The sequence below is a fragment of the Bison bison genome, unplaced genomic scaffold, assembly GCF_000754665.1.
Source record: "Bison bison bison isolate TAMUID 2011002044 unplaced genomic scaffold, Bison_UMD1.0 scf7180017864371, whole genome shotgun sequence".
Classification (NCBI taxonomy): domain Eukaryota; kingdom Metazoa; phylum Chordata; class Mammalia; order Artiodactyla; family Bovidae; genus Bison; species Bison bison.
The window spans coordinates 8403578-8427618 of NW_011494943.1; the positions used below are offsets into that span (position 1 = coordinate 8403578).

Sequence of the window (24041 nt, forward strand, 5' to 3'; positions counted from 1 at the left end):
GGGAAGATAATGGTCAGAAGATGCCTGGTCACCCTGAGACCCTTTCGGTAAAGTTCTTTCCCGTTGGCGCTGGGAGGGCTTTTTCTCCAAGGGGGCGCGGGGTAGGTGGGCGAGGTCAGTCTCTGCGAGGGTGCCTGTCCCTAGGGTGACTGTGACTGTCCCAGTAGCAGAGCGGGGCAGTTTGTGCTCTCACCCTTGATGCTGGCCAGCAAGGCTGGGAAAGGCGTGGAGCTGGGGTCCCGGTTCGGGTGGGGAGGGTGTGTGATTCTGGAACGTGGACCGAGTTTGGTCTAGATTCGGACTCGGGGTGCGAAGGTGGGAAAGGGGGCAGAAATCACCCATGTTGTGGTCCTGGGCCGGGGAAGTTGCCCCAGCCAGGGCGCCCCTTCCCTGCCTCTCCGGTGCTTCCCCACCTCGCGATCGGCCCCACCCCCGCGGCAAAGTTAGCACTCGGAGTGGGGCGGCACCCGGACCCGGCCGGCCCGCCCACCCCCTCAGCCCGAGCCGCCCTCTTTGACCCCGCCTCCTGCTCGCACTCCTTTTCTCTCGGCGGGGTGCGGGCCTCTGTCCCACGGGAGGGCCCCGAGACTGTGGCAAAGACCCCCCCCCACCTGGGAATTCGATGCCCGATCGCGGGCCTTGGAGAGGTTGGGGCAGGGGCGGCACTGAAGGGTGGAGGGGTGGCCAGAGCGTGGAGGCAGGATGGAAGACAAGACCGACCTCCTACTCCCACCTGGGCGGTCCAGGCCAGGCAGGGCTATGGACTCTGAGGGGCTGGCTGGGCTCTGCGGGTCCCACCCCAGGGACCCCCAGAGCCTGGCGGTTCCCGGGCAGCTGCCGCTCCTCCCAAATGCCGTCGGAGCTGGGCCTGCAGCCAGGGTTGGGGCGCTAAGCGATGAGCGCCTAGCAGAATTAGGGTGTCATCTCGTCCAGGGGCTGGACGGCGGAGGTCGCGACGGAGGGAGCTGCGGGACCGGGGCGGAGAAGGGGGTGGCCTGACTCCGGATGCGGTCACAGGTGGGATTTGGGTGCAGAGGGAGCCTGTGGGGGTGGGAACTGTACAGGCAGAGATGCCTGAAGTTTGGGGTGCTGGAGGGGCCGGATTTGAGCCCCTCCGCTCCAGACCTGAGGCGGAGACAGGGGACCCCTCCTATGCTCCCCACTCCAGATGGGGAGACCGTGGTTCCCACCTCCCCATTGCCTCCACCCCTTGCTCCCACCCCTCACCCCCGGCCTATTGTGCAGAGTTGAGGAGACAGCCTATAGGGCAATAAGGATCAAGCTGGACCTCCAGTGTCCAGAGGATGCAAAAAGACTATAGAACCGGGGGTCTCCAGGGTAGAGCCTTGGGCAGGTGATGGGGCATGTCAAAAGCCCCCACCCCCCTAAAGTTCCCCTGCAAAGCAGGGTGGGAAGCTATCATCTCTGGAAAGGACTTGGTTCCTCCAGGGAAATCCTCAAATTCCTAGCCAACCAGACAGTCCTCAGCCCTGTCTCTCCCACCCAATGTTGGCCTATCCCTCCAGGCCATGGGAAGCCCAGCTGCTGACCCCAGCTTGGCTGGACATTTCGCAGCACGGTTGAAGGTGGTGGCTGACCGCAGCACCACGGACAGCACCAGCTCGCTTAAGCTCCTTTCCCTCTGGAGTCCTGCCCCTGTGGCTCTCTCTGGCTCTTTCCTAGAAACAGGATTCAGAGGTGGGATTGCCTAGGTTCCCCTTCCCTCCCCCTCAGGTTATGTAATTTCACCTCAGGGTAATCCTAGGCTGCCCAGAGACCCGCAGCCACCAGTGAAGTCTTCAAATCCGTTTCACATGGTTGGCGGTGGTGGTGGTGTGTTTACAGCCTCCAACCATATCACTTCTATTTGTTCATCCTCCAGGGCAGACTGCTCTTGTTGGTTTTCCAGAGTCTCTGGCAGGGTCCTTACTCCCTAGTTACTTCTGGAATGTTCCTTGAATAGATACGAGGGTGGACAAAATCATCTTAATTTGAACCTACTGTAAATGGCCCCAGGACTGGGGTCTGGCACAGAGAGATGCAGATGAGGTATTGGGGATTGAGGTTCTGTGCTAAAGGCCTAGGTACCTTCTCATAGGAGGTTTTTGGACCCTGGCAGTCCAGTTCTAAATATGAGTACCCCACAGCTGGGGAAGGGGAGGGAGGGATGGGGAACAAGAAACTTGGAGAGATCCATCCTTGTCCTCAAGCTGGGGGGACAAACTGCTTTTCTCCAGGATCTTCTTGGGTGTGTGACCACCCTCCCCCTACAATGTCCCTCTGACTGCTAGCCTGAGACCAGCCTGGCTTCATCTTGGGGATCCAAGGGCCAGAGCCCCACCCCCAGGCTTGGTGGAATTCAGTGAGGGGTCTCTGGGAGGTGAGGGAGCTGGGGGAAACTCCCTTTTTCCATCTCTGCTTTGGGGTTCGTTCTGCTCCCCTCTCTGATTTAATCTCTAACGGCTTCCTTTAAATACGGGTTGGGAATTTTGTTGTGCTTTTATTTTCTTCCACAATTATGTGTTTTCTTTAATGGACCAAATTTTAATTAAATACTGCTCTGCCAGTTTCAGATAATGAAGATTAAAATGCATAAAGAGATACAAACAAATGTGGGGTTTGAGGATGGGGGTGGAGGTGGGGGGATGGAGGTCTCTGGCGTGACTTGTGGGGTTCCCCATGGTGAGGCTGGCTCCACCAGAAGTGGGGTTCTTCACCCTGACTTGGAGGGAGGCAGCTCCCCTTTCAGCTCTGCCAGCTCGTCAAGTCTTCAAATAGACTCAAGGTCCCAGAACAGCCTCCACCTCTGCTGCCCTAAGGCCGGACTGGCCCAGAATGTAGTATAGAAGCAGCAGGAGCCTGACCAGACGTGAGGGTGGGTTCCCTGCTGGGTGTCCCCTTGGAGATTCCCTAGTGCCACTTGGCATGTAATCAAGTGCTATGTGTTGAAGTATAAACAGTTGTGTTTTGGTCAACTCCCCGGAACACTGTGACAGCACACACTTGTGTGACACTCCTTACACAGGGGTTGACTTACTCTGACCATTCTATGGTGCAAGGTCCCGTGTGCCTGCCTGGTGAAGCTGTGGGTTAGGGAGAGTCTGGACACAGAGGGTGGCCACATGACCCTACCCTTCTAGACCTTACCATCTGGTAGTAATGGGAGCCTCCCCTCCACCCCTACCCCAACCCTGAACATGACAAGGCTGTGTTCAAGTGAGCTTATGACTGGTTGCAGCAGCAAGGCCTGTGTGCGCAGGAGCTGACCATGTTCCAGGTGATTGATGGGATCCAGGTGGGTTTTGTCTGGACCAATTACTCGCCCTCTAGCGGGCATCAGGTTCTGCTGTCTTCACCTATACCAGTGGTCCTCAAACTTGAGCGTGTATCTGGGTGACCAGGAGAGCCTGTTCAAACACACTGTTTATCCCCCTCCCAGAGTGTGTGATTCCCTAAGCCGGGGACTGGGGCCCAGGAACGAGCATTTCTAATGTGTCCAAGCTGATGCTGATGCTGCTGGCCTGGGGACCACACTGTGAGGACCTCTGCTGTCAGGGGCCAGCTTCTGTCTGGAGGCTAGGAGCTGCCCGACCTCATACCTTGTATGTCTCAGTGTCCTCCGTGGTTTTTTGTGTGTGGCTCATGGTCACTTCTCTGTAGTCCAGCTTTCTTTATCCTGTGTGATGGGAGACCTACTGGCCCGGGAGCTCAGCCCCCTGATCTTTTACTCCTCCATTTATCCATCCCTTCCTCACTCATTCATTTGTAGGAAGCCCTTATGGCATTGGAGTGCATGTGCTGACCTGCCCTATTGCTCTCCGCAGGCTTTTTGTCCTGGGCATCGGCTTCTTCTCTCTCTGCTTCCTGATGACATCTCTGGGAGGCCAGTTTTCGGCCCGGCGCCCGGGGGACTCGCCCTTCACCATCCGCACAGAAGGTATCTTGGTGGAGAAAGGGATGTAGGGGTTTGGGGTCCTTTGAGCCTCACCCTGCAGGAGTCTTTCTGGGGTTCTGTCTTGTGGGTCTGGCCACCTTGTTGGTGGACGTGTGAATGGTCGGGGCTTTAGCTCTTGACCTGGCTGTACTCATCAGCCTCCTTCTGGCCCAGGTTCCCAGGTTAGGAAGGGCCTTTGAGCCAGGAGCTCCCCGGCATCACAAGGGGCGGCCTGTGTTGCTCCACTGGTGGGGCAGTTTGGGGTCTCTGGATATGACCCCTGTCTCTTTGAGCCACATGCTGTCTGCCCCTTTGGCCCAGGCTGCGGCCACAGCACAGGGGAGACTGGCCGTGGGCTCACGTGTCTTATCTCCAAGCTCTGTGGTCCTTCGTCCCTGCCCACGTGATACTTGGAAGGCAGGGGAATGGAGGTTCAGAACGTGGGCTCTGGGGACCAGATGGGCTTGGTTTGTACCTGGTTCATCACCTACCAGCTGTGTGCCGTTGGCCAGGTCACTTAACTCACTCGTGGAGAAGGAGAGGAGTGACTGTTTTCAGGGGTCAGGTTGGATGAGCTCACGTGGCGCAGGGTGTGACCGGGTGACGGTCTGGGAGACCTCCTCCTGAAGGTGGGTCCTGCCCCTCTCCATCCTGCTCAAGGAAGAATGGAGAGCGGTTCAGAAAGTCCTGCTCGTGTGTCACGGGGGCTCTCCCAGTAACTGTGAGAAGGAGGGACATAGTGGGGAAACTGAGGCAAGGGGGGTTTCTGGAACTGTTCAGGGGGCTGCTCTGTGGACTCTCCCCTTCCCCCCACTCCCCAGGAAGTCTTCATCTGACATCCACCTTCTCAAATCCCTAGGCCTCATCTTTCTGACTCCCCTCTTCCCAGTGATGGGTAAGCCCTCCAGTAGGACGGGTTGTTGTCTGGGGTGGGTCCTCTAAGGGGCACTTACTCTGCCATCTGGTGTCTCCTCTTTAGATTCATGCCTTCAGTTTAACATGTACTTCTCTAAACTTGCAAAACACTCCCAGCAGGAATTTCACATTTATTAGTCATTCAAACCTGAATGTAAGTGAATCTGTCCCTTCTCTGATTCATGGAGGTCCCTCGGTCTCTTTGAGCCTCCGTCTTCTCCTCCGGTAAACGGGGCTAACAATGCCCACTTCCCCATGATTGCATGAGGGGGCATGAAGATAACATAGATGAAGGGTCTTGAGCAGCTTCTGGCAGAGAGTGTGAGCTCTGCAAACATTTATGGGATGTGCTGAGTCTGAGATGCAGGAGAGGATGTTTAGGGAAGAGGACCAAGGAGGTGCTAGAACCTGGAATCTCTGCGTGGGAGACTCCTGAGGATTGAGATTTGAGGAGGGGCTGAGGCAGTTGTGAAGGTGCCCATGAAGGCTAACTTGGGGACGGGTGGGGGGAGGTTGAGAGTCGGGGGTGGGGTATAAGGAGCGATGTTCAGGCTACCTGGGGGCCACTGTGGGCAAGGGGGCGTGTCTGTCTGGGCGGGCTACCGCAGGGGGCTTGGGCAAGCTGACCTCTGAAAGGGCAGGGATCCAGGAGGTGGGAATCAGGGGCTGGAGGAGGGGTGTGTGGGTGTGCTCATCTCCCTGACGGTGGCCCCCATCCTGGCAGTGCTCAGAGGACCAGGGCTTGTGAGGGTCTTGCTCTGCTCTGTGCTATGCATTTTTGCCCAGCATGGGGACAAGGGGCCCAGCTCCAACCTAGATCTTGTGTCTAAGGGAAGAGCAGAGCTACCAAGGGGAAAGGACTTGCCCAGGGTCCCTCAGTTAGACTAGAGGCGTGTGTGTGTGTGTGTTGCACATGTTTAAACTTTCCATCAGAGTATGTGCTGTGTGTGCTTAGTCGCTTCAGTCATGTCTGACTCTCTGCAGCCCATGGACTGTAGCCCGCCAGGCTCCTCTGTCCATGGGGAGTCTCCAGGCAAGAATACCAGAGTGGGTTGCCATGCCCTCCTCCTGGGAATCTTGCTGACCCAGGGATCGAACCCAGATTTCCCGCACTGCAGGCGGATTTTTTACCGTCCTAGCCACCAGGGAAGCCCTTTTCTATCAGAGTATAGTATTCAGAAACTGAACCTGTCTAGGCACTCAGCAACCTAGATCCAGAGACAGAGCGTCATCCGTCCCCAGAAGCACCCTCAGGCTTCCTTCCACTTTGCACTTCCCCTCGGACGCTGGGACCTGTCGTCTAATAACACAGAGGGGCGTCGCCCTCGGACTTTATGAGGATGGCACCCCCTGGCAGGTGTTCAGTTGCCTGCGCCTTTTTCTCTCCATATTGCGTTGTAAGCTTCACCCCTCTCCTGGCGTGTGGTTGCTGACACTGCTGCGCAGCATCCATCGTGTGACTACAACACAATGTATTTATCCACTCTGCCCGGGGCGGACCCTGGGCTGTTTCCAGCGTGGGACGTTCCTGAACTGCGCTGCTGTGAAGGTTCCAGCATGTGTCTGTGGTGGACACACGTGGGCATTTCTGTCTGGTCCACCTGGGGGTGGAGCTGCAGGTCTCCTCTGTGTTGTGACACCAGTTCTCAGACCCACATGTATCCAAGTCTTTTCACACCTCCCAGGCCCCCTGGGCTGGGAACTTCCTGCCTGGAATATGGAAGGAAAGGCTGAGAGGGGAGCCGGACCAGGACGGGGGCCTCTGGGAGCCCCGGGGAGGTGACCCCGACCCGTTTCCCATCCCAGGTCTCGTTGTTCCTTCTCGTTGTCCCTTCAGTGTCTTCCACGCCCTTGGTTTGAGCTGATTTGCCTGGGGAGACCCGTAGCAGGGACTCGGAAGAGCCCCAGGTTTGCGTTGGGGGTTTAGAATCCCGATCCTGTAAGAGATGCCACCTCAAAGGAGACCCCGGGCTTATGGCGGCCCCGCAGACAACCTAGGAGGTGCCAGCCTGTCTATCCAGGAGCTGCCCGGGGAAGGATGTGTTGGAAGTGGGGGACGGTTGGAAGGGGTCTGGGGAGCGAGGTCATGGTGGGGGTTGGGGGTTAGACAGTGTTTATTCCGAGGATCTGTGCAGGCCCAAGGCAGAACTAGAAGAAGGAAGTCCACTCAGGGTTAGAAAAAAATAGAAAAAATAACTTAGAAAAGCCCTTCTCTGGTCAATAACACCGTCTGAGCACAAATAGGGAAGTGGCCTGTCTTCTCCTTGCCTGTCAAGCCTGTGAGGGGAGCGCATCCCCACGAGGACCTGACTGGGGGAGGGGCAGGGTGCAGGATTTTCCCTAAAGACAGGGGAGCCTTCCATCGCCTCTCCCTGGGGAGGCTCTGGGTTCCCCTGGGGGCCAGTTCCTATTTTGTGATGAAGTTCTCTAGTTTGGGAAGAGAAGTGTGACAGACATCTCATTCTCTATTCTGCACACTCATCCTCACATGCGGGGAAGCAGGAGGCTGAGCGGAGGAGACTTGGACTCGGGAGGAGGGCTAACCTAATTCCCTCTTGCTGTGGTTGGGCCCCGTTTGGTGGGAGGATTTTTTTTTTTTTTTTAATGCTCCCTCTCCAGTCCTCAGGGCTTCCCTTGTGGCTCAGCTGGTAAAGAATGCCTGCACTGCAGGAGACCTGGATTTGATCCCTGGGTTGGGAAGATCCCCTGGAGAAGGGAAAGGCTACCCACTCCAGTATTCTGGCCTGGAGAATTCCATGGACTGTATAGTCCATGGGATTACAAACAGTCGGACACAACTGAGCGACTTCACTTCAATATCAGAGGCATAGTGCCCTGCTCCGTAGCTGTCTCTGGCCCAGGATCTCGGTGCTAACGGAGCTTCTCTTCTCAGAAGTTGGTGATGGGTGGGTGTGCCAGGGCCTGCCCTTGTCCCCCACGCTGCCCAGAGCTCCCATGGCCCCAGCTGGTTTCCTTGGTGGCCGTGTGCAGAGAGACAAATGTACGCCCTTCTCCAGCTGCACAAGCACCAAGTCACGGCTCCCATGTCGAGTGCCTGGGAGGTCTCTTCCATCTGGCGAGGTGGGGGCTCCTTCAGTTTTCAGGAACCAGTGGGAAAGGGTGGGGGTGGGGAGGAGAAAGGGGACAAGGGCGGACAGGAGGGAGAAAGAGCACACATCAGGGAGGGATGGGGCCTCGGTGGGCAGTGAAGCACCCTTGTCAGTAAATGTGAGGCCCCTTTGCATCTCTCAGCATCACAGCTTTCCTTATTGATATGGAAATACGGAAGGAACATGTGTGACTTCTGAGATGTGTCGCCAGGGACCTCACATTAAATACATTTCAATTTGGCAGATGCTGAGAGCAGGGAGGTGACCCGGGGCAAGGCGCGTCGGGAGCCTGCTCTGCCTGCGGTCCCCGCCGGCGGCATCCAGAGAGCACATCGCATGGCAGGGCCCGCCAACCCGACTGACTGTTTGCTTGGCCTGTTTCCCTCCTGGGACCTGCCCCCTGCCTCCTGCAGGGCAGAAGACGTGCTTAGTACCCTGGAGCTCCTTGGGAAGCGATGGGTGGGGAGCTTCTGGAGTCCTGCATCATCTGTAGATGCTCAGAGTAGATGCTCGATGTGCTGGGAGGGTATCCTGGGCTCTTCGTCCAGTCCGATGGAGGTGGCCTTCAGACTCATCCAAGAGGGGACTCTGTCTCCTTCAGTTTCAGTTCAATTCAGTTGCTCAGTCGTGTCCGACTCTTTGTGACCCCATGAATCACAGCACGCCAGGCCTCCCTGTCCATACCAACTCCCGGAGTTCACTCAGACTCACGTCCATCGAGTCAGTGATGCCATCCAGCCATCTCATCCTCTGTCGTCCCCTTCTCCTCCTGCCCCCAATCCCTCCCAGCATCAGAGTCTTTTCCAATGAGTCAACTCTTCGCATGAGGTGGCCAAAGTATTGGAATTTCAGTGCTAGCATCATTCCTTCTAAAGAAATCCCAGGGCTGATCTTCAGAATGGACTGGTTGGATTTCCTTGTAGTCCAAGGGACTCTCAAAAGTCTTCTTAGAGCCAATTTAAAAGCCCTCTGGTCTGGAGTCACTCTGTTGACTTTTTTTGTGTGTGGCCATGCTGCGTGGCATGCTGAATCTTAGTTGCCCAAACAAGGATCAAACCCGTGTCCCTTGCAGTGGAAGTACAGAGTCCTAACCACTGGATCACCTAGGAGGTCCCTCTGTTGACAATTTTAAAGCAGGATGTCTTCGTCCTTCATATGAAGGGCAATCCAGAACCCTCAGGTATCTCCAAGGACTCTAGGGGGCTTATGTCTGTCTCCCTGGACACCTCTTGCTCTGATCTGCTTCTATTGAATTATCCTCCTGGATGTCTCCCACATTGACCTATTGGGAAGGACACCCCTTACCCCTAAACTCTCACACACGGTTGGGGGGATTTGGGGATGGGGCTCGGACCACTGCTCAGCACAGTGAGCAGATGACAATTCTCTCTTGGACCCCTGCCTTTCAGAGCCCCCCGAAACCCTTCCCCACAGGTCATCCCTTTGGAAGTGGAGCATTGCTGTCCTGTCCAGCCCCTCTGAGTCATCGTCCTGCCTTCTGCCTGTGTCCCCAGGCCTTGTCCTCGCTCCTGGTCTCCCAGGCTGGGCCAGGAAACTCCAGTCTACCTAGTTGAATATGCAGAGTCATTTTTCTTTCTCTCTGTCTCATTGCTCTGGGCATCAAGACTATGCTCTGGCCCACCCAGGGGTTTAGCAAAACAAAGCACAGCTCTCTCCCTAAGGAGATTCTGCAGGCTTTTGTAGGAACACGTCCTTTCTTTCCCATTACCTCCATTTCTCTGGAGGCAGCTAGGGGAAGAGATGGAATAGGAGTCTCAGCCTCTAGACCCTCGGGTCTCAGTAAGTCAGACCCTCACATTTTACTGGAGGGGACACTGAGACCCAGAGAAGACAAGTGACCTGTCCCCTCCCCCCACCGTCTGGGAGGATGTGCAGGTCTGGAGTCAAGCCCTCTCCTGGGACCTGGTGCTGCCCCCCAGGCTTGGTCCAGCTCCGTCTAGCTCTTTCGACCCTTGCGGTTATTGGCTCCATCAGCTGTTTCGCAGCTTTTGTCATGGGGTGGGGGAGGGGTAGGCATTGTCAGTGAGATCTTGGAAGGGGTGCAGACAGTGAGCTCAGAGGGGAAAGGACACTTGGGATGAGCCTGGAGAGAGGGCAGCGAAGTGACAGGGCAGGTGGCAGGCCTGAGGCGTTGCAGGGAACACCACACGGCCCCAGGGGCTGTGACGTGGCTCAGTATTGCTGTAGTGCTGTGTCTGCAGGTTCCAGCTGCCGCCCAAGCTCTGTGGTCCAGTCGGGCCTGAGTGCATGGCCTCAGATAACAGGCTCTGGCTTGAGAGTGTTCCCAGCCGTGGTCTCACTTTCCAGTTTTCATCTGACTCCTTTGGGGAAGGGGCCACCCCAGCCCCTGGTGTGAGCGATCAGGGCAGCCCAGGGAGGCCAGCCAGCTTGTGCACTGCACAATTCCAGGACATCCACCAGGTAAACCTGAACATGGGTGGCTCCCATGGGCCTGTGCAAAGCAGCTCCAGGTTCAGTCATCTGATGGGCTCCTATTTTTCTAGCTGAAATGATGGAAACTCCCCTCTCGTTTTACTCTGTGCTCCAAGCACTGGTTGAGAGTGAGGTATTGCATTTGGATGACAGGCTTGGGTGGGAGGCCTCTGGATGAGAGTACTTTCAAAGAGTCAACTGTCCCCAACTCTGTGGAGTTGAAAGAAAGAAGGAGCTATTTATATCTTGCTTGCAGAGGGACTAACTGATTGAGGCCATGAGTGAGCGGGGAGGGGCTGAGTGGTGGGAGAGACCTCACTTTGCTTCATCAAACACTACAGTGAAATTTCCTGATCCCGGTGGAAAAATCCACCCAGTTTTCTGAGAGGGGAAGGTGGGGAGACCGTTAGCTCTTTCAGCTACTCAGGTGGGGAGGGGTGGAGACTGTCTCCTTCCTTCTTTCTGATGCCGTTTTTCCAGCACCAACCCCTCTTCCTGTCTCTCCTCTGCTCCCCACATCATTCCCCCTTCGTTCATGCTCGCTCTTTTCTCTGGAGCCAGGGACTGAGGCTCTTTGAGTAACCTGCAGCCCCCAGCCCCCCAAGGCCTCCCTTCTAGGCTCATGCCAGCTCAGCAAGCAGGGGAACCCAGCCAGAAGGTGACTTGGTATGAGAAGGCAGCCGCAGCCACTGGAATGGGCCTGGCACCAGGGGATACAGGGACAGGCACAATGGAAATGTCACCAGTAGCCTGGGTGACAGCTAGCCTCTCTAGGTCCCCCTTTGGCTCAGTCCCAAGCATGGAGCAGAGGAGACTGGCCCCTGCCTGACCCCCTCCCCACTTGACTTCTTGTCTCTGCTTCTGGTTCCCTGTGGCTGGCTGCAGTCCCTCTTGCCTGCATCCTGGCACCTTGAACTTGGGTTGCAGATGAAACCTAACGTTTATTGCCTTGAACTGGGGACACTGACGCTGAGAATATTACGATGATGCCCTTGGCCGCATGGCCCCTTGAGGGGTTTCTGTCAGAGGCAGGTGAGAGTCCAGGTGTCCACCCCAGCCCCTCTGAATCCACGGGGCCTTGACCCTGGCTTTCTTGAGGAGCAGATGCTAATGGTGCTCAGCCCTCAAAGAGTCCCGTCACATGCTGGAGCCGACACTGCCATCCCATGGAAAGTACCAGATCATGGCTGTCCCAGGGAGCAGCCCTCAAGCAGTGACTGGCAGGAGGTGGTATGTACATGCTTGGTCCCCTTGCCCCCGCAGGGAGAGAACTGTGAGGCTGCTTCTGCACCAGCTGGTTTCCCCAGGGTGATGACATGCCCTCTCTGGTCTGTCTCCCCTTCCCTGGCTCACTTCTCCATAATGACCTGCCCTCAAAACTTTATCTGGGGGGGTCTGATTCTGGGTATCCCCACCCAAGGTGCCCCCTGACAACCCGACCCCCACCAGCAGCCTAGGGAATCCCTGGGAGCATCCGGGTCTCTATGGACCCAGGTCAGTTGGTAACAGAGATTCAGAGCCTGGCCACTAAGGTTTGCAGGCAGCCTTGGTGTGGGCTGTCATGCCTGGAACCGAGTACCAATGAATGGTTTGGAGGGGCCATTTAAAACCTTCACAAAATCTAATTAAAAAGGAAGGTGAGGGCTGCTGTCCCATGCTGACACATGTGGTGCTAATGATCAGGAATGATTAGATGGGAAATTGTGGAAAGTCTCAGGCTGGTTAACGAGATCTTGGTTGAAGCACCTCATTTTCATTTAATTTTATTCTTCACGAGGTCTCCTGGCCCCTCAACCCTGGAGTTGATCTCTGGGAACCCAAGGGCTGGCTTGAGAGGACACATTCCTGCTGGTCTTCTAGAGTGGGGTTTGGGGGAGTGGCTGGGAAAGGGAGGTGGCCAGGGCCCCCACCCCTTTGAACACAGGCTCACAGCCTCTCCTGTGCATCTGAGTCATGTGAGGAGTAAGCAGAATCAGAGTCTGGGGCCCCAGGCCCTGGAGATCTGAATCAGCAGATCTACACGAGGGCCCAGGAATCTAGACTTCACTTGGGCTGGAGGTTCACCTGTGGCTGGATGGTTGACCATACTTTTAGAAACCCTGATCCACGAGTTCTGTGTGGAACTTGTTGGTGAGGGTCTTTGGGGTTCCTGTCCCACTACTGGGCCTTCCCTGTCATCTCACAGGCTTGAGAGTATGTCTAAAGTTCGATTTTGCCGGAGATGAGAACCGAGGCTCAGAGAGGTTAAAAGATTATCCCGATGTTACACAGCTGGTAGGGAGCAGGGTGAGCCCAGGGCTCTCTGGATCCCTGTCCTGCAGGAGTGGGGGGTGGGGCAGGCTCACTCTCCTGGCTCCTTCTTTTCTTTTTTTTTAAAATTATTTATTTAATTGGAGGATAATTACTTTACAATATTGTGATGGTTTTTGCCATACATCCTTCCTCTTTCTGAGAAGAAGGGAGTGGGGCTGGGGTCTGAGCCACCCCCGACCAGACACCGTGTGGTCTCAGGTGGCCTCGGGGCTGCCTGGGCCATGCCTGACTGTGCCCACCTTCTGCCCGCAGTGATGGGTGGGCCGGAGTCCCGTGGTGTCCTCCGCAAGATGAGTGACCTTCTGGAGCTGATGGTGAAGCGCATGGACACACTGGCCAGGCTGGAGAACAGCAGTGAGCTGCACCGGGCTGCCGGGGAGGGGCGTTTTGCCCTGGACAGGTGACGGGGACCCAGGAGTGGGAGGGGCTCCTGGAGTGGGGGAGGGGCACCTGGAATCAGGGAGGAGTGGTACCCACTATACCGGGGATGGGGCCCGGGATACCGCCTCAGAGTGCATTTTACACACACACACACACACACAGTACATGCAAAGTGTGTGGTTTTTGCAAATCTTCCCTAAATGGCTTCCCGTGGCACGTTATCTGTGACAATTTTGAGCTCCGTCCGTATTGACCAGCATGTGTGACTGTGCATGGGATGCAATGACCTCAGTGATCATCTGTCTTCCTCCCATGGACCTGGGCCATCTTTGCAAAAAGAATTGCCAGGTTTATGCATTCTAAACATTCCCCTGCTGAGGCCACAACATGCAGAGTTCCCCTAGGGTTTGTGCGGCAGCCCCACGTGCTTCTGTCTGTCCCTGGGAACCCAGGTGGTGGTCTGAGGTGTGAGGTTCTCCTGATCCCCTGAGAATGAGGGGGCATGAAGCCAGGGCTGGCCCAGCTGGGAGTCCTGGCCCCCAGACTCGGATGTGGAGGAGACGAGGCTGCGACCCCACCCATCCCAGGGGACAAGCTGCACTTGACCTTTTGTTAATAGATACTGGGCTCTCGATGAGCTGGAGCTGTTCAGTGTGTTCTGAAAGTGAAAGCGTGAGTCACTAAGTCGTGTCCGACCCTTGTGACCCCCTGGACTGTAGCCCACCAGGCTCCTCTGTCCATGGGATTCTCCAGGCAAGAATACTGGAGTGGATTGCCGTTCCCATATCCACCGGAACTTCCCAACCCAGGAGTTGAACCCAGGTCTCCTGCATTGCAGGCAGATTGTTCACCATCTAAGCCACCAGGGAAGCCCCAATATGTTCTAACTGCTGAAAAATTAGTTTGAAACCCACACTTTTACACAATTTGGGAGAAGCTATACCTCAGCCAATGTGATTTGCTAAAAGTGTTCTTCTGCTGCTGAAAAATGTGTTTGAAATCCACACTTTTGGATAATTTGTGGGAAAAGCTATACCTCAGCCAATGTGTGGTACGTAAAAGCCAAAGCCATTTCTGAAGTTCGGTGTTGGGTAAGATCAAAGGTGAGTGCTGGTCCTTAAGGGCTCGCGGCCTGGGGAGCCTGAAGCACAGCCCGCTCCTTTGGTCTGGTGGGGGATCCTCGGCCCCATAGGCCGCCTGGGCTGGACAGTTGGCCCTGGGTCCCTACTTCAGCAGACCTCTGTGACTGCATGTTCTGGGTGACCAGTCAGGCCGGCCAATATCATCATCCCTGGCCTCATGAGGGCTTCCCTGGTGGCTCAGATGGTAAAGAATCCGTCTGCAATGTGGGAAACTTGGGTTTGATCCCTGGGTTGGGAAGATCCCCTGGAGGAAGGCATGGCAACAAGCCCCATGGACCAAGGAGCCTGGTGGGCTACAGTCCATGGAGTTGCAAAGAGCTGGACACGACTGAGTGACTAAGCACAGCACAGTCCTCTTAATGCGTGATACTCACAGCTCACCTTATCGTGTTACCGCCGAGAGCTCGTCAATCCCACAGTGCCTTACAGGGGGCTTTAATCCTATAGAGGAGGAAACTGAGGCACAGAGGTGTTTAGGCACAGCTGCTGAGAAGCTGGGCCTGGCTCAGGGTACAGGTCAGCTGGCCCCACTGGAAGCCCACCTTCTAAATACCGAGCTCTTGGTGGCCATTCACTAAATATGCAGTTTCTTGGGGTCTGTTTTTATCCCTTTGCAAGATTTTTCATATCAATTAGTAATAATTCGCAGCTCAGGAGACACAAATCCTTTGTTAGACCTCTGCTCTGATTTTTTTGTTTTGGGAAATGTAGGCACTAAAATTACATTACTGGACGTAGAGAACAGAGAGGGACACAGCGGGGCGGGTAGGGAGGGGGATGAATTGGGAGACTGGGATTGACATATATACACTATTGATACTGTGTATAAAACAGATAACTAATGAGAACCTCCTGTAAAGCACTGGGAGCTCTAGTCAATGCCCTAAGTGATCTAAATGGGAAGGAAATCCAAAAAAGAGAAGGGATAACTGGTTGACCTTGTTGTACAGCAGAAACTGACACAACACTGTAAAGCAATTGTACTCCAAAAAATTAATTAAAAAATAAATAAAATTACAGTTCTGGAGCCTGGGATTAAACACAGCGGTGGGTGTGAGGAGCTCGCCAGAGTGCCCGGCTCCTGGTGGGAGCTCTTCCCCCTTGGGAAGTCGGGGTCCCTGGTTACATGCTGTGGCTCTCCAGAGACTGAGCATCTGACAGAAGAAACTAGAGATCTCTCTGCTCCTGAAATACGTCTTGGCACCACCGAAGTGCCAGGCACTGCTCCCGGTGCTGGGGACACAGCAATGAGCCTTGTCCCCGTTCCTGCAGGGAAGACAGACAGTAACTGAGAAAAAGAACAAAATGAGATAATGTAGAGATCCTGAGCCAAGCTCTAAGCATGAGAAAGTGGAGGACTGGGAAAGAGGCTATTCAGACAGGGTGGTCTGTCAAGGCGCGTGGGAATGGGTGACATGTGAGCTCAATTCTGAATGAGCGGGAGGAGCCAGCCACGTGAGGAGCTGGGGAGTAGATAATTTGGGGTAGAGGGAACAGCAAGTGCAAAGGCCCTGGGGAAGGAGCAGGCTTGGTGTCTTTTAAAAAAATATTCATTTATTTGGCTGCCCCAGGTCTTAGTTGGTGCACTCGGGACCTTTAGTTGCAGCATATGGGGTCCAGTTCCCTGAGCAGGGGTCGAACCCCAGGCCCCTGCATTGGGAGTGCGGAGTCTTAGTCACTGGACCATCAGGGGAGTCCCAAGCTTGGTGTCTTGAAGGAAAGAAACCACAGTGAAGGTCCACCTGGCAGAGCGCAGTGGGGGCTGGGAGAGGGCAGTGGGCAGGTGGCTTAGAGCTTTGTCAGTGATGGCAGGTGGCATTGGGACCCCATTCTTAGAGCTGAGGGATGTCTCTGGATGAGGGGGGTGTGAGAGGGGCTGGGGCAGAGACCGGGGGGATGGTTTAGTCACTAAGTCATTTCTGACTCTTTGCGACTCCATGGACTGTAGCCCACCAGGCTCCTCTGTCCATGGATTCTCCAGGCAAGAATGCTGGAGTGGGTTCGCATGCCCTCCTCCAGGGGGCAGAGACGGGAAATGGAGGCAAAGGTGCTGGGCACCCCTGGACTCCCCCTGGGGTCTGAGGCTGCTGCTTCTCCGTGTGCACAGGGTAGCCCTCTCTGATGCTGCTGTGTCCCCTCTGATTTAGCCCCTCGCCCCGCCTCTCATCCTTTCCACTTTCCCAGCTGCCCCAGCTGTGCTCCCCCCTATCCGGGCTGCAGATCCACCCTCTGTCCACACTGGTCTGGTCACCAGGGTGAGAGCAGAGGGTCAGTGTTCCTGGGCTGCCGGGCCTGCCTCCTGGGGCCGGGAATGCTACTGCCAGCACATTCAGTGTCTCTCCGGTTTCTTCCCGTCCCAGCCCGCCCTCCCTCCCCTGCTCTGCCCTTCATCTCCACCCGCTCCAGCTTCATCCCAGGAAATAGCAACAATCCATCATGACCAGCAGAGCCCATCAAACCCCACAGGCAGAGCCATAAATTTCAGGGACACTGTTGCTTCTGGCTTCAGGGAGCGAAGCAGTGGGTGTGTCCAGGGTGCGCAGAGGCTGCCTGCTCACCCTTCCCATGGGCACGAACCCTGCAGTCCTCTCCCCACTCTAACCCCACTCCGGATGGTCCAGCGTGGAGCTGGTAGGTGAGAACCCTGTCGCCGCTGTGTTTCCAGCAAACTCTCAGTTATCTGCACTTGGATTTCTCACTTTGCAATTATCTGTGGCTTTAAAAAGAACAACCTCCACTGCCCCGCTTCTGCCATTTGGAAGCTTCTCGGCTGTGCCTCTCACTCATGGCTGGTATATCCTTAGGGAAAGCAAATTTGCTTTATTCAGCCTAGGAAAACACAATACAGGTTTATTTGCCGATTTATTGCAAATGGCATCGTATTATGTATCCTAAAACCAAAGAGTGATCTCTGAATTTTCTATAAGGCCTCTCTGCAGTGGCAAAGACAGCTGAGACTTGAGGCTGTCTGCGTTCGAGCCAATCTGTATTTGTCGAGTGCCTACTGGGTGCAGGCTCTGGGCTGGGGTGTCAGGAATGGATGGAGGAAACCCAGAAGACAGAAGTCAGAGTTCTTGTCCTCAAAGAGTGTCAGAACTCCTTAGGAAGAGGGAGCCAGCAACCCTTCCCTGTGGAGAAGGGATAGCAGGAAGGAAGATCCATCAGAATTATCGTCTGTGAGTAAGGAGTTGAAGTTTTATTTTTTTTCCCCCAATTTTTTAAAGCTTTATTTAAAAACTCAAAAATGCTCCTGAGGACTTCCCCAGTCATCCAGGGGCTAAGCCTCTGGCTTCCTGAAGCAGGGGGCCCAGGTTCCATCCCTGGTCAGAGAACTAGGTCCCACACGCCACTACTAAAGATCCCTCATACCTTAGTGAAGATCAAGATCAAAGACCCTGTGTGCCACCACTAAGACCCGGCACAGCCAAGTAAATAAGTAAACTAATAATAATAATAAAAAGCTTCTAGACATTCTCGGCCATCTCTGTGCTGGCAGGGCCAGGTGCCAGGAGTATAGCTTCTGTGTGTGGGGGTGGGGTGTAGGACAGGGGACACACTACCAGTTAAGATAACTTGGGGCTCAGTTTTAAAGGACATGCCCCACTTCTCACAGGCCCTGTGCTGGGTCCAGCCTCTGGATTGGCCCCTTCCTAACACGACAGATCTGGGAGTGTTTCTGGCCTCTGGGCTGGGGGAAGCCGGACTGATAAGGGGGTGGGGGGAGATGTTGGTGACTGGTTGAGAAAGTCACTCCAGGGCAGGCACCTGTCAAATGTGACATAAATGCGAAGGGTTAAACATCCCTAACAGGGACAAAGGTTCTCAGCATCCCACTGTACGCCATTTGTAAGACAGGCCTCAAAACCAGTGACTCAGAAATTAAAAATAAAAGGAAATGTATCCAGGACACACAAACGGAAAGTGGAGATGGCAATATTTATACCAAACAAAGCAGAATTTGAGGCAAAAGAACATGTAACAGAACAAATAATTCTCCTTCATTATTGATAACAATCCCACACTTAAGGAACTGTTTAACTTATCAAACTGGGAAATATGTTTTAATTATAAGATTTTTATCACTGAGGATGCAGCCAAATAGACACATTACTTTTAAGATACTTCCGAGTCCTACTATTAGGACTTCCCTGGTGGTTCAGTGGTTAAGACTCCGAGCGCTCCCAGTGCAGGGGGCCCGGGATTTGATCCCTGGTCAGGGAAACTAGACCCTACAGGCTGCGGCTAACCATCCTGCCTGCTGCGATTAAGACCTGGCCCAGCCAAATAAATAAAAGAAATAAAAGTAAATATTAAAAAAGAAATCAGTGGGGAAAAGGTCAATACAGTATGGACACGCATGATGGAATAAAATGTAACCACTAAAAATACATTAAAAATATTTAATGGCTGGCAATGTATTTACTCATCATATATAGTGGGATATCAGTGTGTCTTAAATAAACATGAGCGCGTACTAAGTCGCTTCAGTCTTGTCTGACTCTTGCGACCCCGTGGACTATAATTCACCAGGCCCCTCTGTCCATGGGATTCTCCAGGCAAGAATCTGAAGTGGGTTGCCATGCCCTCCTCTAAGGGGTCTTCCCGATCCAGGGATCTGTGTCTCTCACATCTCCTGCATTGGCGGGCGGGCTCTTTACCACTACTGCCACCTTGGGAAGCCCTAAGTAAGACATATGAGATGTTAGAAAAGAAAATCCTCAGGGAAACACTGGGCTCTGGGGTGGGGATGGGGGCTCTGTTCCTCATAGCCTGGCTTTGCCCACCCATGGGGTACCAGTCCCTTCCCCAAGTGATGAAACTACAGTCCAGCTCCAGCTCTGTTCCTATCAACAGTGGGAAGACTATCTATCTATCTATCATCTAGCTATCCTATCTTTCTGATACATACGTGTGCATGTATGTGTGTATGTATTTCTCAGGGCAGGAGAGAAGGCGTCCTCTCTGCTGTTAACCAGGGAGGGGCAGGCAGGTCCTTGATCATGTGCTGGGAGCACTCTGATGGCATCAGACCTCTGATGGCAATGAAGAGGGGGGAGCAGAGGAGGAGAGCAGTAAAAAAAATGCAGGGAAGACTGGACACCAGGGATGGGGGTTTCCTATGTTCTGTGTGGTGTGTGTGAGAAGTAGACAGAGAGACAGACACCTGGAGAGAACGCATCTCCTGTTCGCGGTGCTCGTGTTTCTGGCTGTAGCGTTTGTGTCTCGGTACATGTGTCTTCAGGCACCTGTGAATGCGAGTCCCTCTGTTTTAAAAGGGAAGCTATCAGTTTTATAATAAAATAACAACTCCCAGCAAGCACGCTGGCCAGCTGCGCAGAAATCAATATCTCATTAATTGAATGCAACCCTCATAAATCATGGGTGGAACTCAAAATTAAACCTCCTTCCTGCGGCTTCCTGGAGCGCTCGTGCTGGGGCCGGGGACTGAGAACTGGAATCAGTAATGGCCTCATGAGGCTGGAATGAGGGGGCCAAGGCTCAAGAGGGCCTTCTGGGGGCCTGGCCTGATGGGAGGTGATGCCTGGAGCCGGTGTCCTGGGGGGAAGTGGCTACCGGCTGGAGCCAGAGTGCCCTGCTTTGTTCTGGCCTCTGGCCCCTGGCTCTGGGTGGTGGAGGGGCAGAGAGTCCTGAGATCAGTGGGTGGCCTGTGGTGTTGGTTGCTTCTTCAGGGGACCCTGGGCCAGTGTTCAGAGGCTGGCCGCACCAGGGTCAGCCTTGGAGGGCAGCTGGCTCCAGGAAGCCACTTATGCCCGAGCATATTTAACCAATAGCAAAATTATATTTTATGACTGCATTGGCATAAAGATGCTTATAGTAACATTACGTATTAAAGTCTTTTCCTGACCTACAATTTTGTCCTGATGTTTAGAGGAATGGAAACATTTTTGTGGACCCCTAAAAGCACTGTGGCCCTGACAGTGCACCACCCTGGCCTGATGGAGAAGCCAGCCCTGCCACCGCCCCAATCCCACGGTGACAACACTGTCAGTGGTGGGCAGCCGCACACCTTGTCCCCAATCCACACGCCCCCTTCTCTTTTCCACGGAAATTTCCCAGGTCACAGATGTGCTGTGGTTTGAAGTCTCACAACATCTACTTTTGTTGTCATTTAAAAAAAAAAAAACTTCCCAGGGAAAGAAGCCTGATCCTATGTTATTTGAAAATAGAAAGTGCTGTGCAAATGCTAAGTCCAGTATAATAATAGTGACGCCAAGTAATTCTGTTTTGAACAACTTGAACTTGTTAAATCAGACAGATGCCATCTGCGCTGTTTTAAAGCCCAGGCTGGTGATATGTTTTATGCAAAAAAAAAAAAATGCTTATCATATGAAAATTGCTGAATCTCCCCCAAAGTGAAGTACTTTGCTCTGAAGTTAGACTTATGAGACTTCCTCTCAAGGATGGGGTGACTCCTGGAGGTAGGGAGTGAGAGCGTCTCAAGCATTTATTGAGCACTTACTGTATACTGAGCCCTTGACAGTCAATTTCATGTCTAATCCTTGCAGTTCATCACTCTGTGAGGGAGCTAAAATTGTTCAGACTTTATATGAGCTAACCCTGGGGCTCAGAGAGGTTAGGTTACTTGCCCAAAGTCACACAGCTCTCCAGTGGAACCAGGATTTGAATCCAGGACCTCTGACTCTGAGGTCCTTTCTCAGTCCAATGCCTGCATGCTAAGTCACTTCAGTTGTGTTTGATTCTCTGTGACCCCATGAACTGTAGCTTGCCAGGCTCCTCTGTCCATGGGATGGATTCTCCAGGCAAAGAATACTGGACTGGGTTGCCGTGCCCTCCTCCAGAGGGTCTTCCCGACCCAGGGATGGAACCCATGTCTCTTACGTCTCCTGCACTGGCAGGAGGGTTCTTTACCACTAGTGCCACCTGGGAAGCCCTCCAATAAGTCTCCAAATAATGTGGACCCAGAAGCACGAGGAGTCAAAGGCTCCCCCTGCCCCGTTTGCTCTTCATCTCCCATGAAAGAAGCAGCAGGATAAAGGCTGGGCCTGTGGATATGGTACCTATGAATATGATCTTGTTCAGAAATAGGGTTTTGGTAGATGCAGTCAAATTAAGATGAGGTCATACTGGATCAGGGTGGGCCCTAATCCAGTGCCTGGTGTTCCTTTAAGAAGAGGAAATTTGGACGCACACAGAAGGAGGGAGAGGAAAGACAGAGACTGAGGACCACTGGCACCCCAGAAGCCAGGACAGGTGTTCCCCCAGAGCCTCCAGGAGGAGCAAGCCTGCCGACACCTTGACTGCAGACTTCTGGTGCCCGGGGTGTGAGGGAAGACATCTGTACTGCTCTAAGCCCCCAGTCTGTGGTCATTCGTTACAGCAGCCACCGAAAGTGAATGAAAGGCAATGCCATTTTCCAGGAGAGTTTGGAGAGCGTGGACTGGGCTGCCTGTGTACGTGTGTGCACACGCGTGTACATGTGTGTGCACAGGTGTGTGTGGAGGGCTCATCTCCCCGCTTCCTGCCGCCTCTGCCTTTTGTCCCCACGGCCTTCCTCTCCTTACAGAAAGTGGAGCAGGGAGGACTTCCCTGGTGGTCCAGTGGTTAAGAATCCGCCTTCCAGGGCTTCCCTGGTGACTCAGTGGTAAAGAATCCACCTGCCAATACAGGAGACACAGGTTGGATCCCTGGTCCGGGAAGATCCCAAGTGCCGCAGAGCAACTAAGCCCAAGCACCACAACTACTGAGCCTGCGCTCTGGAGCCCAGGAACCGCAACTGCTGAATCCCGCACGCCCTAGAGCCCGTGCTCCGCAAGAAGAGAAGCTGCCGCAGGGAGAAGTCCAAGCACACGAGCTATAGAGTAGCCCCACTTGCTGCAACTAGAGGAAAGCCCATGCAGCAATGAAGACCCAACACAGCGCCCCTCCCCCACCCCCCGCCGGCAAAAAAAAGAGTCCGCTTTCCAATGCAGGGGATGTGGGTTTGACTCCTGGCTGGGGAACTAAGAATCCACACGTCAAGGGGCAACTAAGCCCACACACCACAACCAAAGAAGCCAGTGAGGACCCAGCACAGCCAAAGTTTTAAAAAGGGAAATGGTGGGGGGAGGGTGGCCTAAGGGGGCGGGTGGCCGAGGAGGGGCAGCGCTGTGCCTTTTCTGGTGGGAGGTGGGGTTTGAAAATCCCAGAGGAGCCCAGCTTGGAAAAATCCTCCTTCGTGTAGTTGTTATTATGTGCGGCAAGGAAGACGCAGTCCTTGTAAAGGGATAAATGGAGCTTAAACATAGCCTGCAAAGCCAGAGGAGGTGGTGAAAATCAAAGGGAATGGAATTACTGTCTTCAGAAAAAAGGAAGCGGCCTTCTGGAGGGGGAGCCCCCAGAGCCCTCCTTGCTGTGAGCCCCACGTGCCAGCCGAGTGGAATCTGTCTCAATAGAAGTTTTTGCTGTGAGATAAATAGTGCAGCTTATGTCTAATAAACTCCTCCGAGAGAGGAGTGGTGATCAACACCAGGGAATAAATTCTCCAGAAATTAAGGCAGTGCCAGTGTTGGTGGTGAGTCGGAGGGCTGTGATGTTTGTGGCAGCGAACTCGTTTAGGGTCCTGGGAGAACTCATTCTTGGGAATCCAGCAATAATTTTACTAGAGGTTTTAATAGTTGGCAAGTCCCCAGGCCACTTTGTGTGGAATTTATTTTGGCAAGATACAGCCCTCCCCCCAGGAGAAAAATAGAGAAAAAGACTCAAGGCGGCCAGCTGAGCCCAGGAAAAGGGCTTCCATCACCTGGGGCTCCCCAAACACCTCCCGTCCAGGCTCTTGAAGGGAATCCCTCTGCCCATGTCAGCCCGAGCGCTGCCCTTGGCCTGGCACTTGCAGGTGTGGGTTCTCCCAGAGGTGTGCCAGGTGGGTACGTTGATGGTTAGTTAGCGAGCTCCATCAGCTCAGGCTGAGACAGCAGCGGCTCCATTTCCTGGCCTGACTATCGGTTGCTGCATTTCTGTGCAGTGCAGGCTGGCATTTGGGTGCTGGGGGCCCTGCAGTCCTTTGCGGGAAGGCTGGGCCCCCCTCCCCTTGCCCCCGGGATGGCCATCCCGCAGGCTCACCCTGGCTTCTCCCTCTTAGGCTCCCTGCCGGGCCTGGCCTCATGGAGCGGATCCAGGCCATCGCCCAGAACGTCTCGGACATTGCTGTGAAGGTGGACCAGATCCTGCGCCACAGCCTGCTCCTGCACAGCAAGGGTGGGGGCTGGGGGCGCCTCGCGACCTCCAGGACAGAGTACAGGGTGGTGGGAGTCTGGGGTGGGGCCTGATTTCTCCCCACAGCAGCTCCTCTGGCTCCTGGGGGGTCCTGCCTTGGGTCTCAGTGGGGTGACCCCACCATCCCTGGGTGGCCCCTCCATTCCTCTGATGTGGGGAGCATCAGGCTGGGAAGCCCCCCTCAAAAAGTCGGGAGTACATTCAGATGTGTGCCTGAGGTCTGCCCCTCCAGAGAACTGGTCTTTAAGCATTCAGGCCAGCTCCTCATTGGCCTGAACCGCCTAAGGAGGGTGGGCATGGTGGCAGAGGGGGCAACTCAGGCCCAGGCCACCACTGGCAGGTGGCCTTTCAGGGAAGAAAACTCAGGTCAAGGGCACTATGTGTGCCCACGCTTCCCCTTCCCACCCGCCTTGCGCTTTCTCTGCCGGGCTCCTTCCCGGGCCCAGGTCCTCAGCAAGCTGGCCTTCTCTCTCTGCAGTGTCTGAAGGCCGGCGGGACCAGTGTGAGGCACCTAGTGACCCCAAGTTCCCTGACTGCTCAGGGAAGGTGGAGGTGAGG

General features: G+C 54.5%; 1 protein-coding gene across 1 annotated transcript in view; it reads left to right on the forward strand.

Moving 5' to 3' along the window:
* Positions 1-24041, forward strand: part of MGAT5B (mannosyl (alpha-1,6-)-glycoprotein beta-1,6-N-acetyl-glucosaminyltransferase, isozyme B) — a 65781-nt gene that overhangs the window by 226 nt on the left and 41514 nt on the right. The window contains exons 2-6 of the mRNA XM_010856513.1: positions 1-47; positions 3825-3937; positions 12979-13126; positions 23350-23465; positions 23962-24035. The exon at positions 1-47 is cut by the window's left edge and continues 4 nt beyond it. Coding sequence (XP_010854815.1) covers positions 1-47; positions 3825-3937; positions 12979-13126; positions 23350-23465; positions 23962-24035 — 498 coding nt within the window. The remainder of the gene's footprint in view (positions 48-3824; positions 3938-12978; positions 13127-23349; positions 23466-23961; positions 24036-24041) is intronic.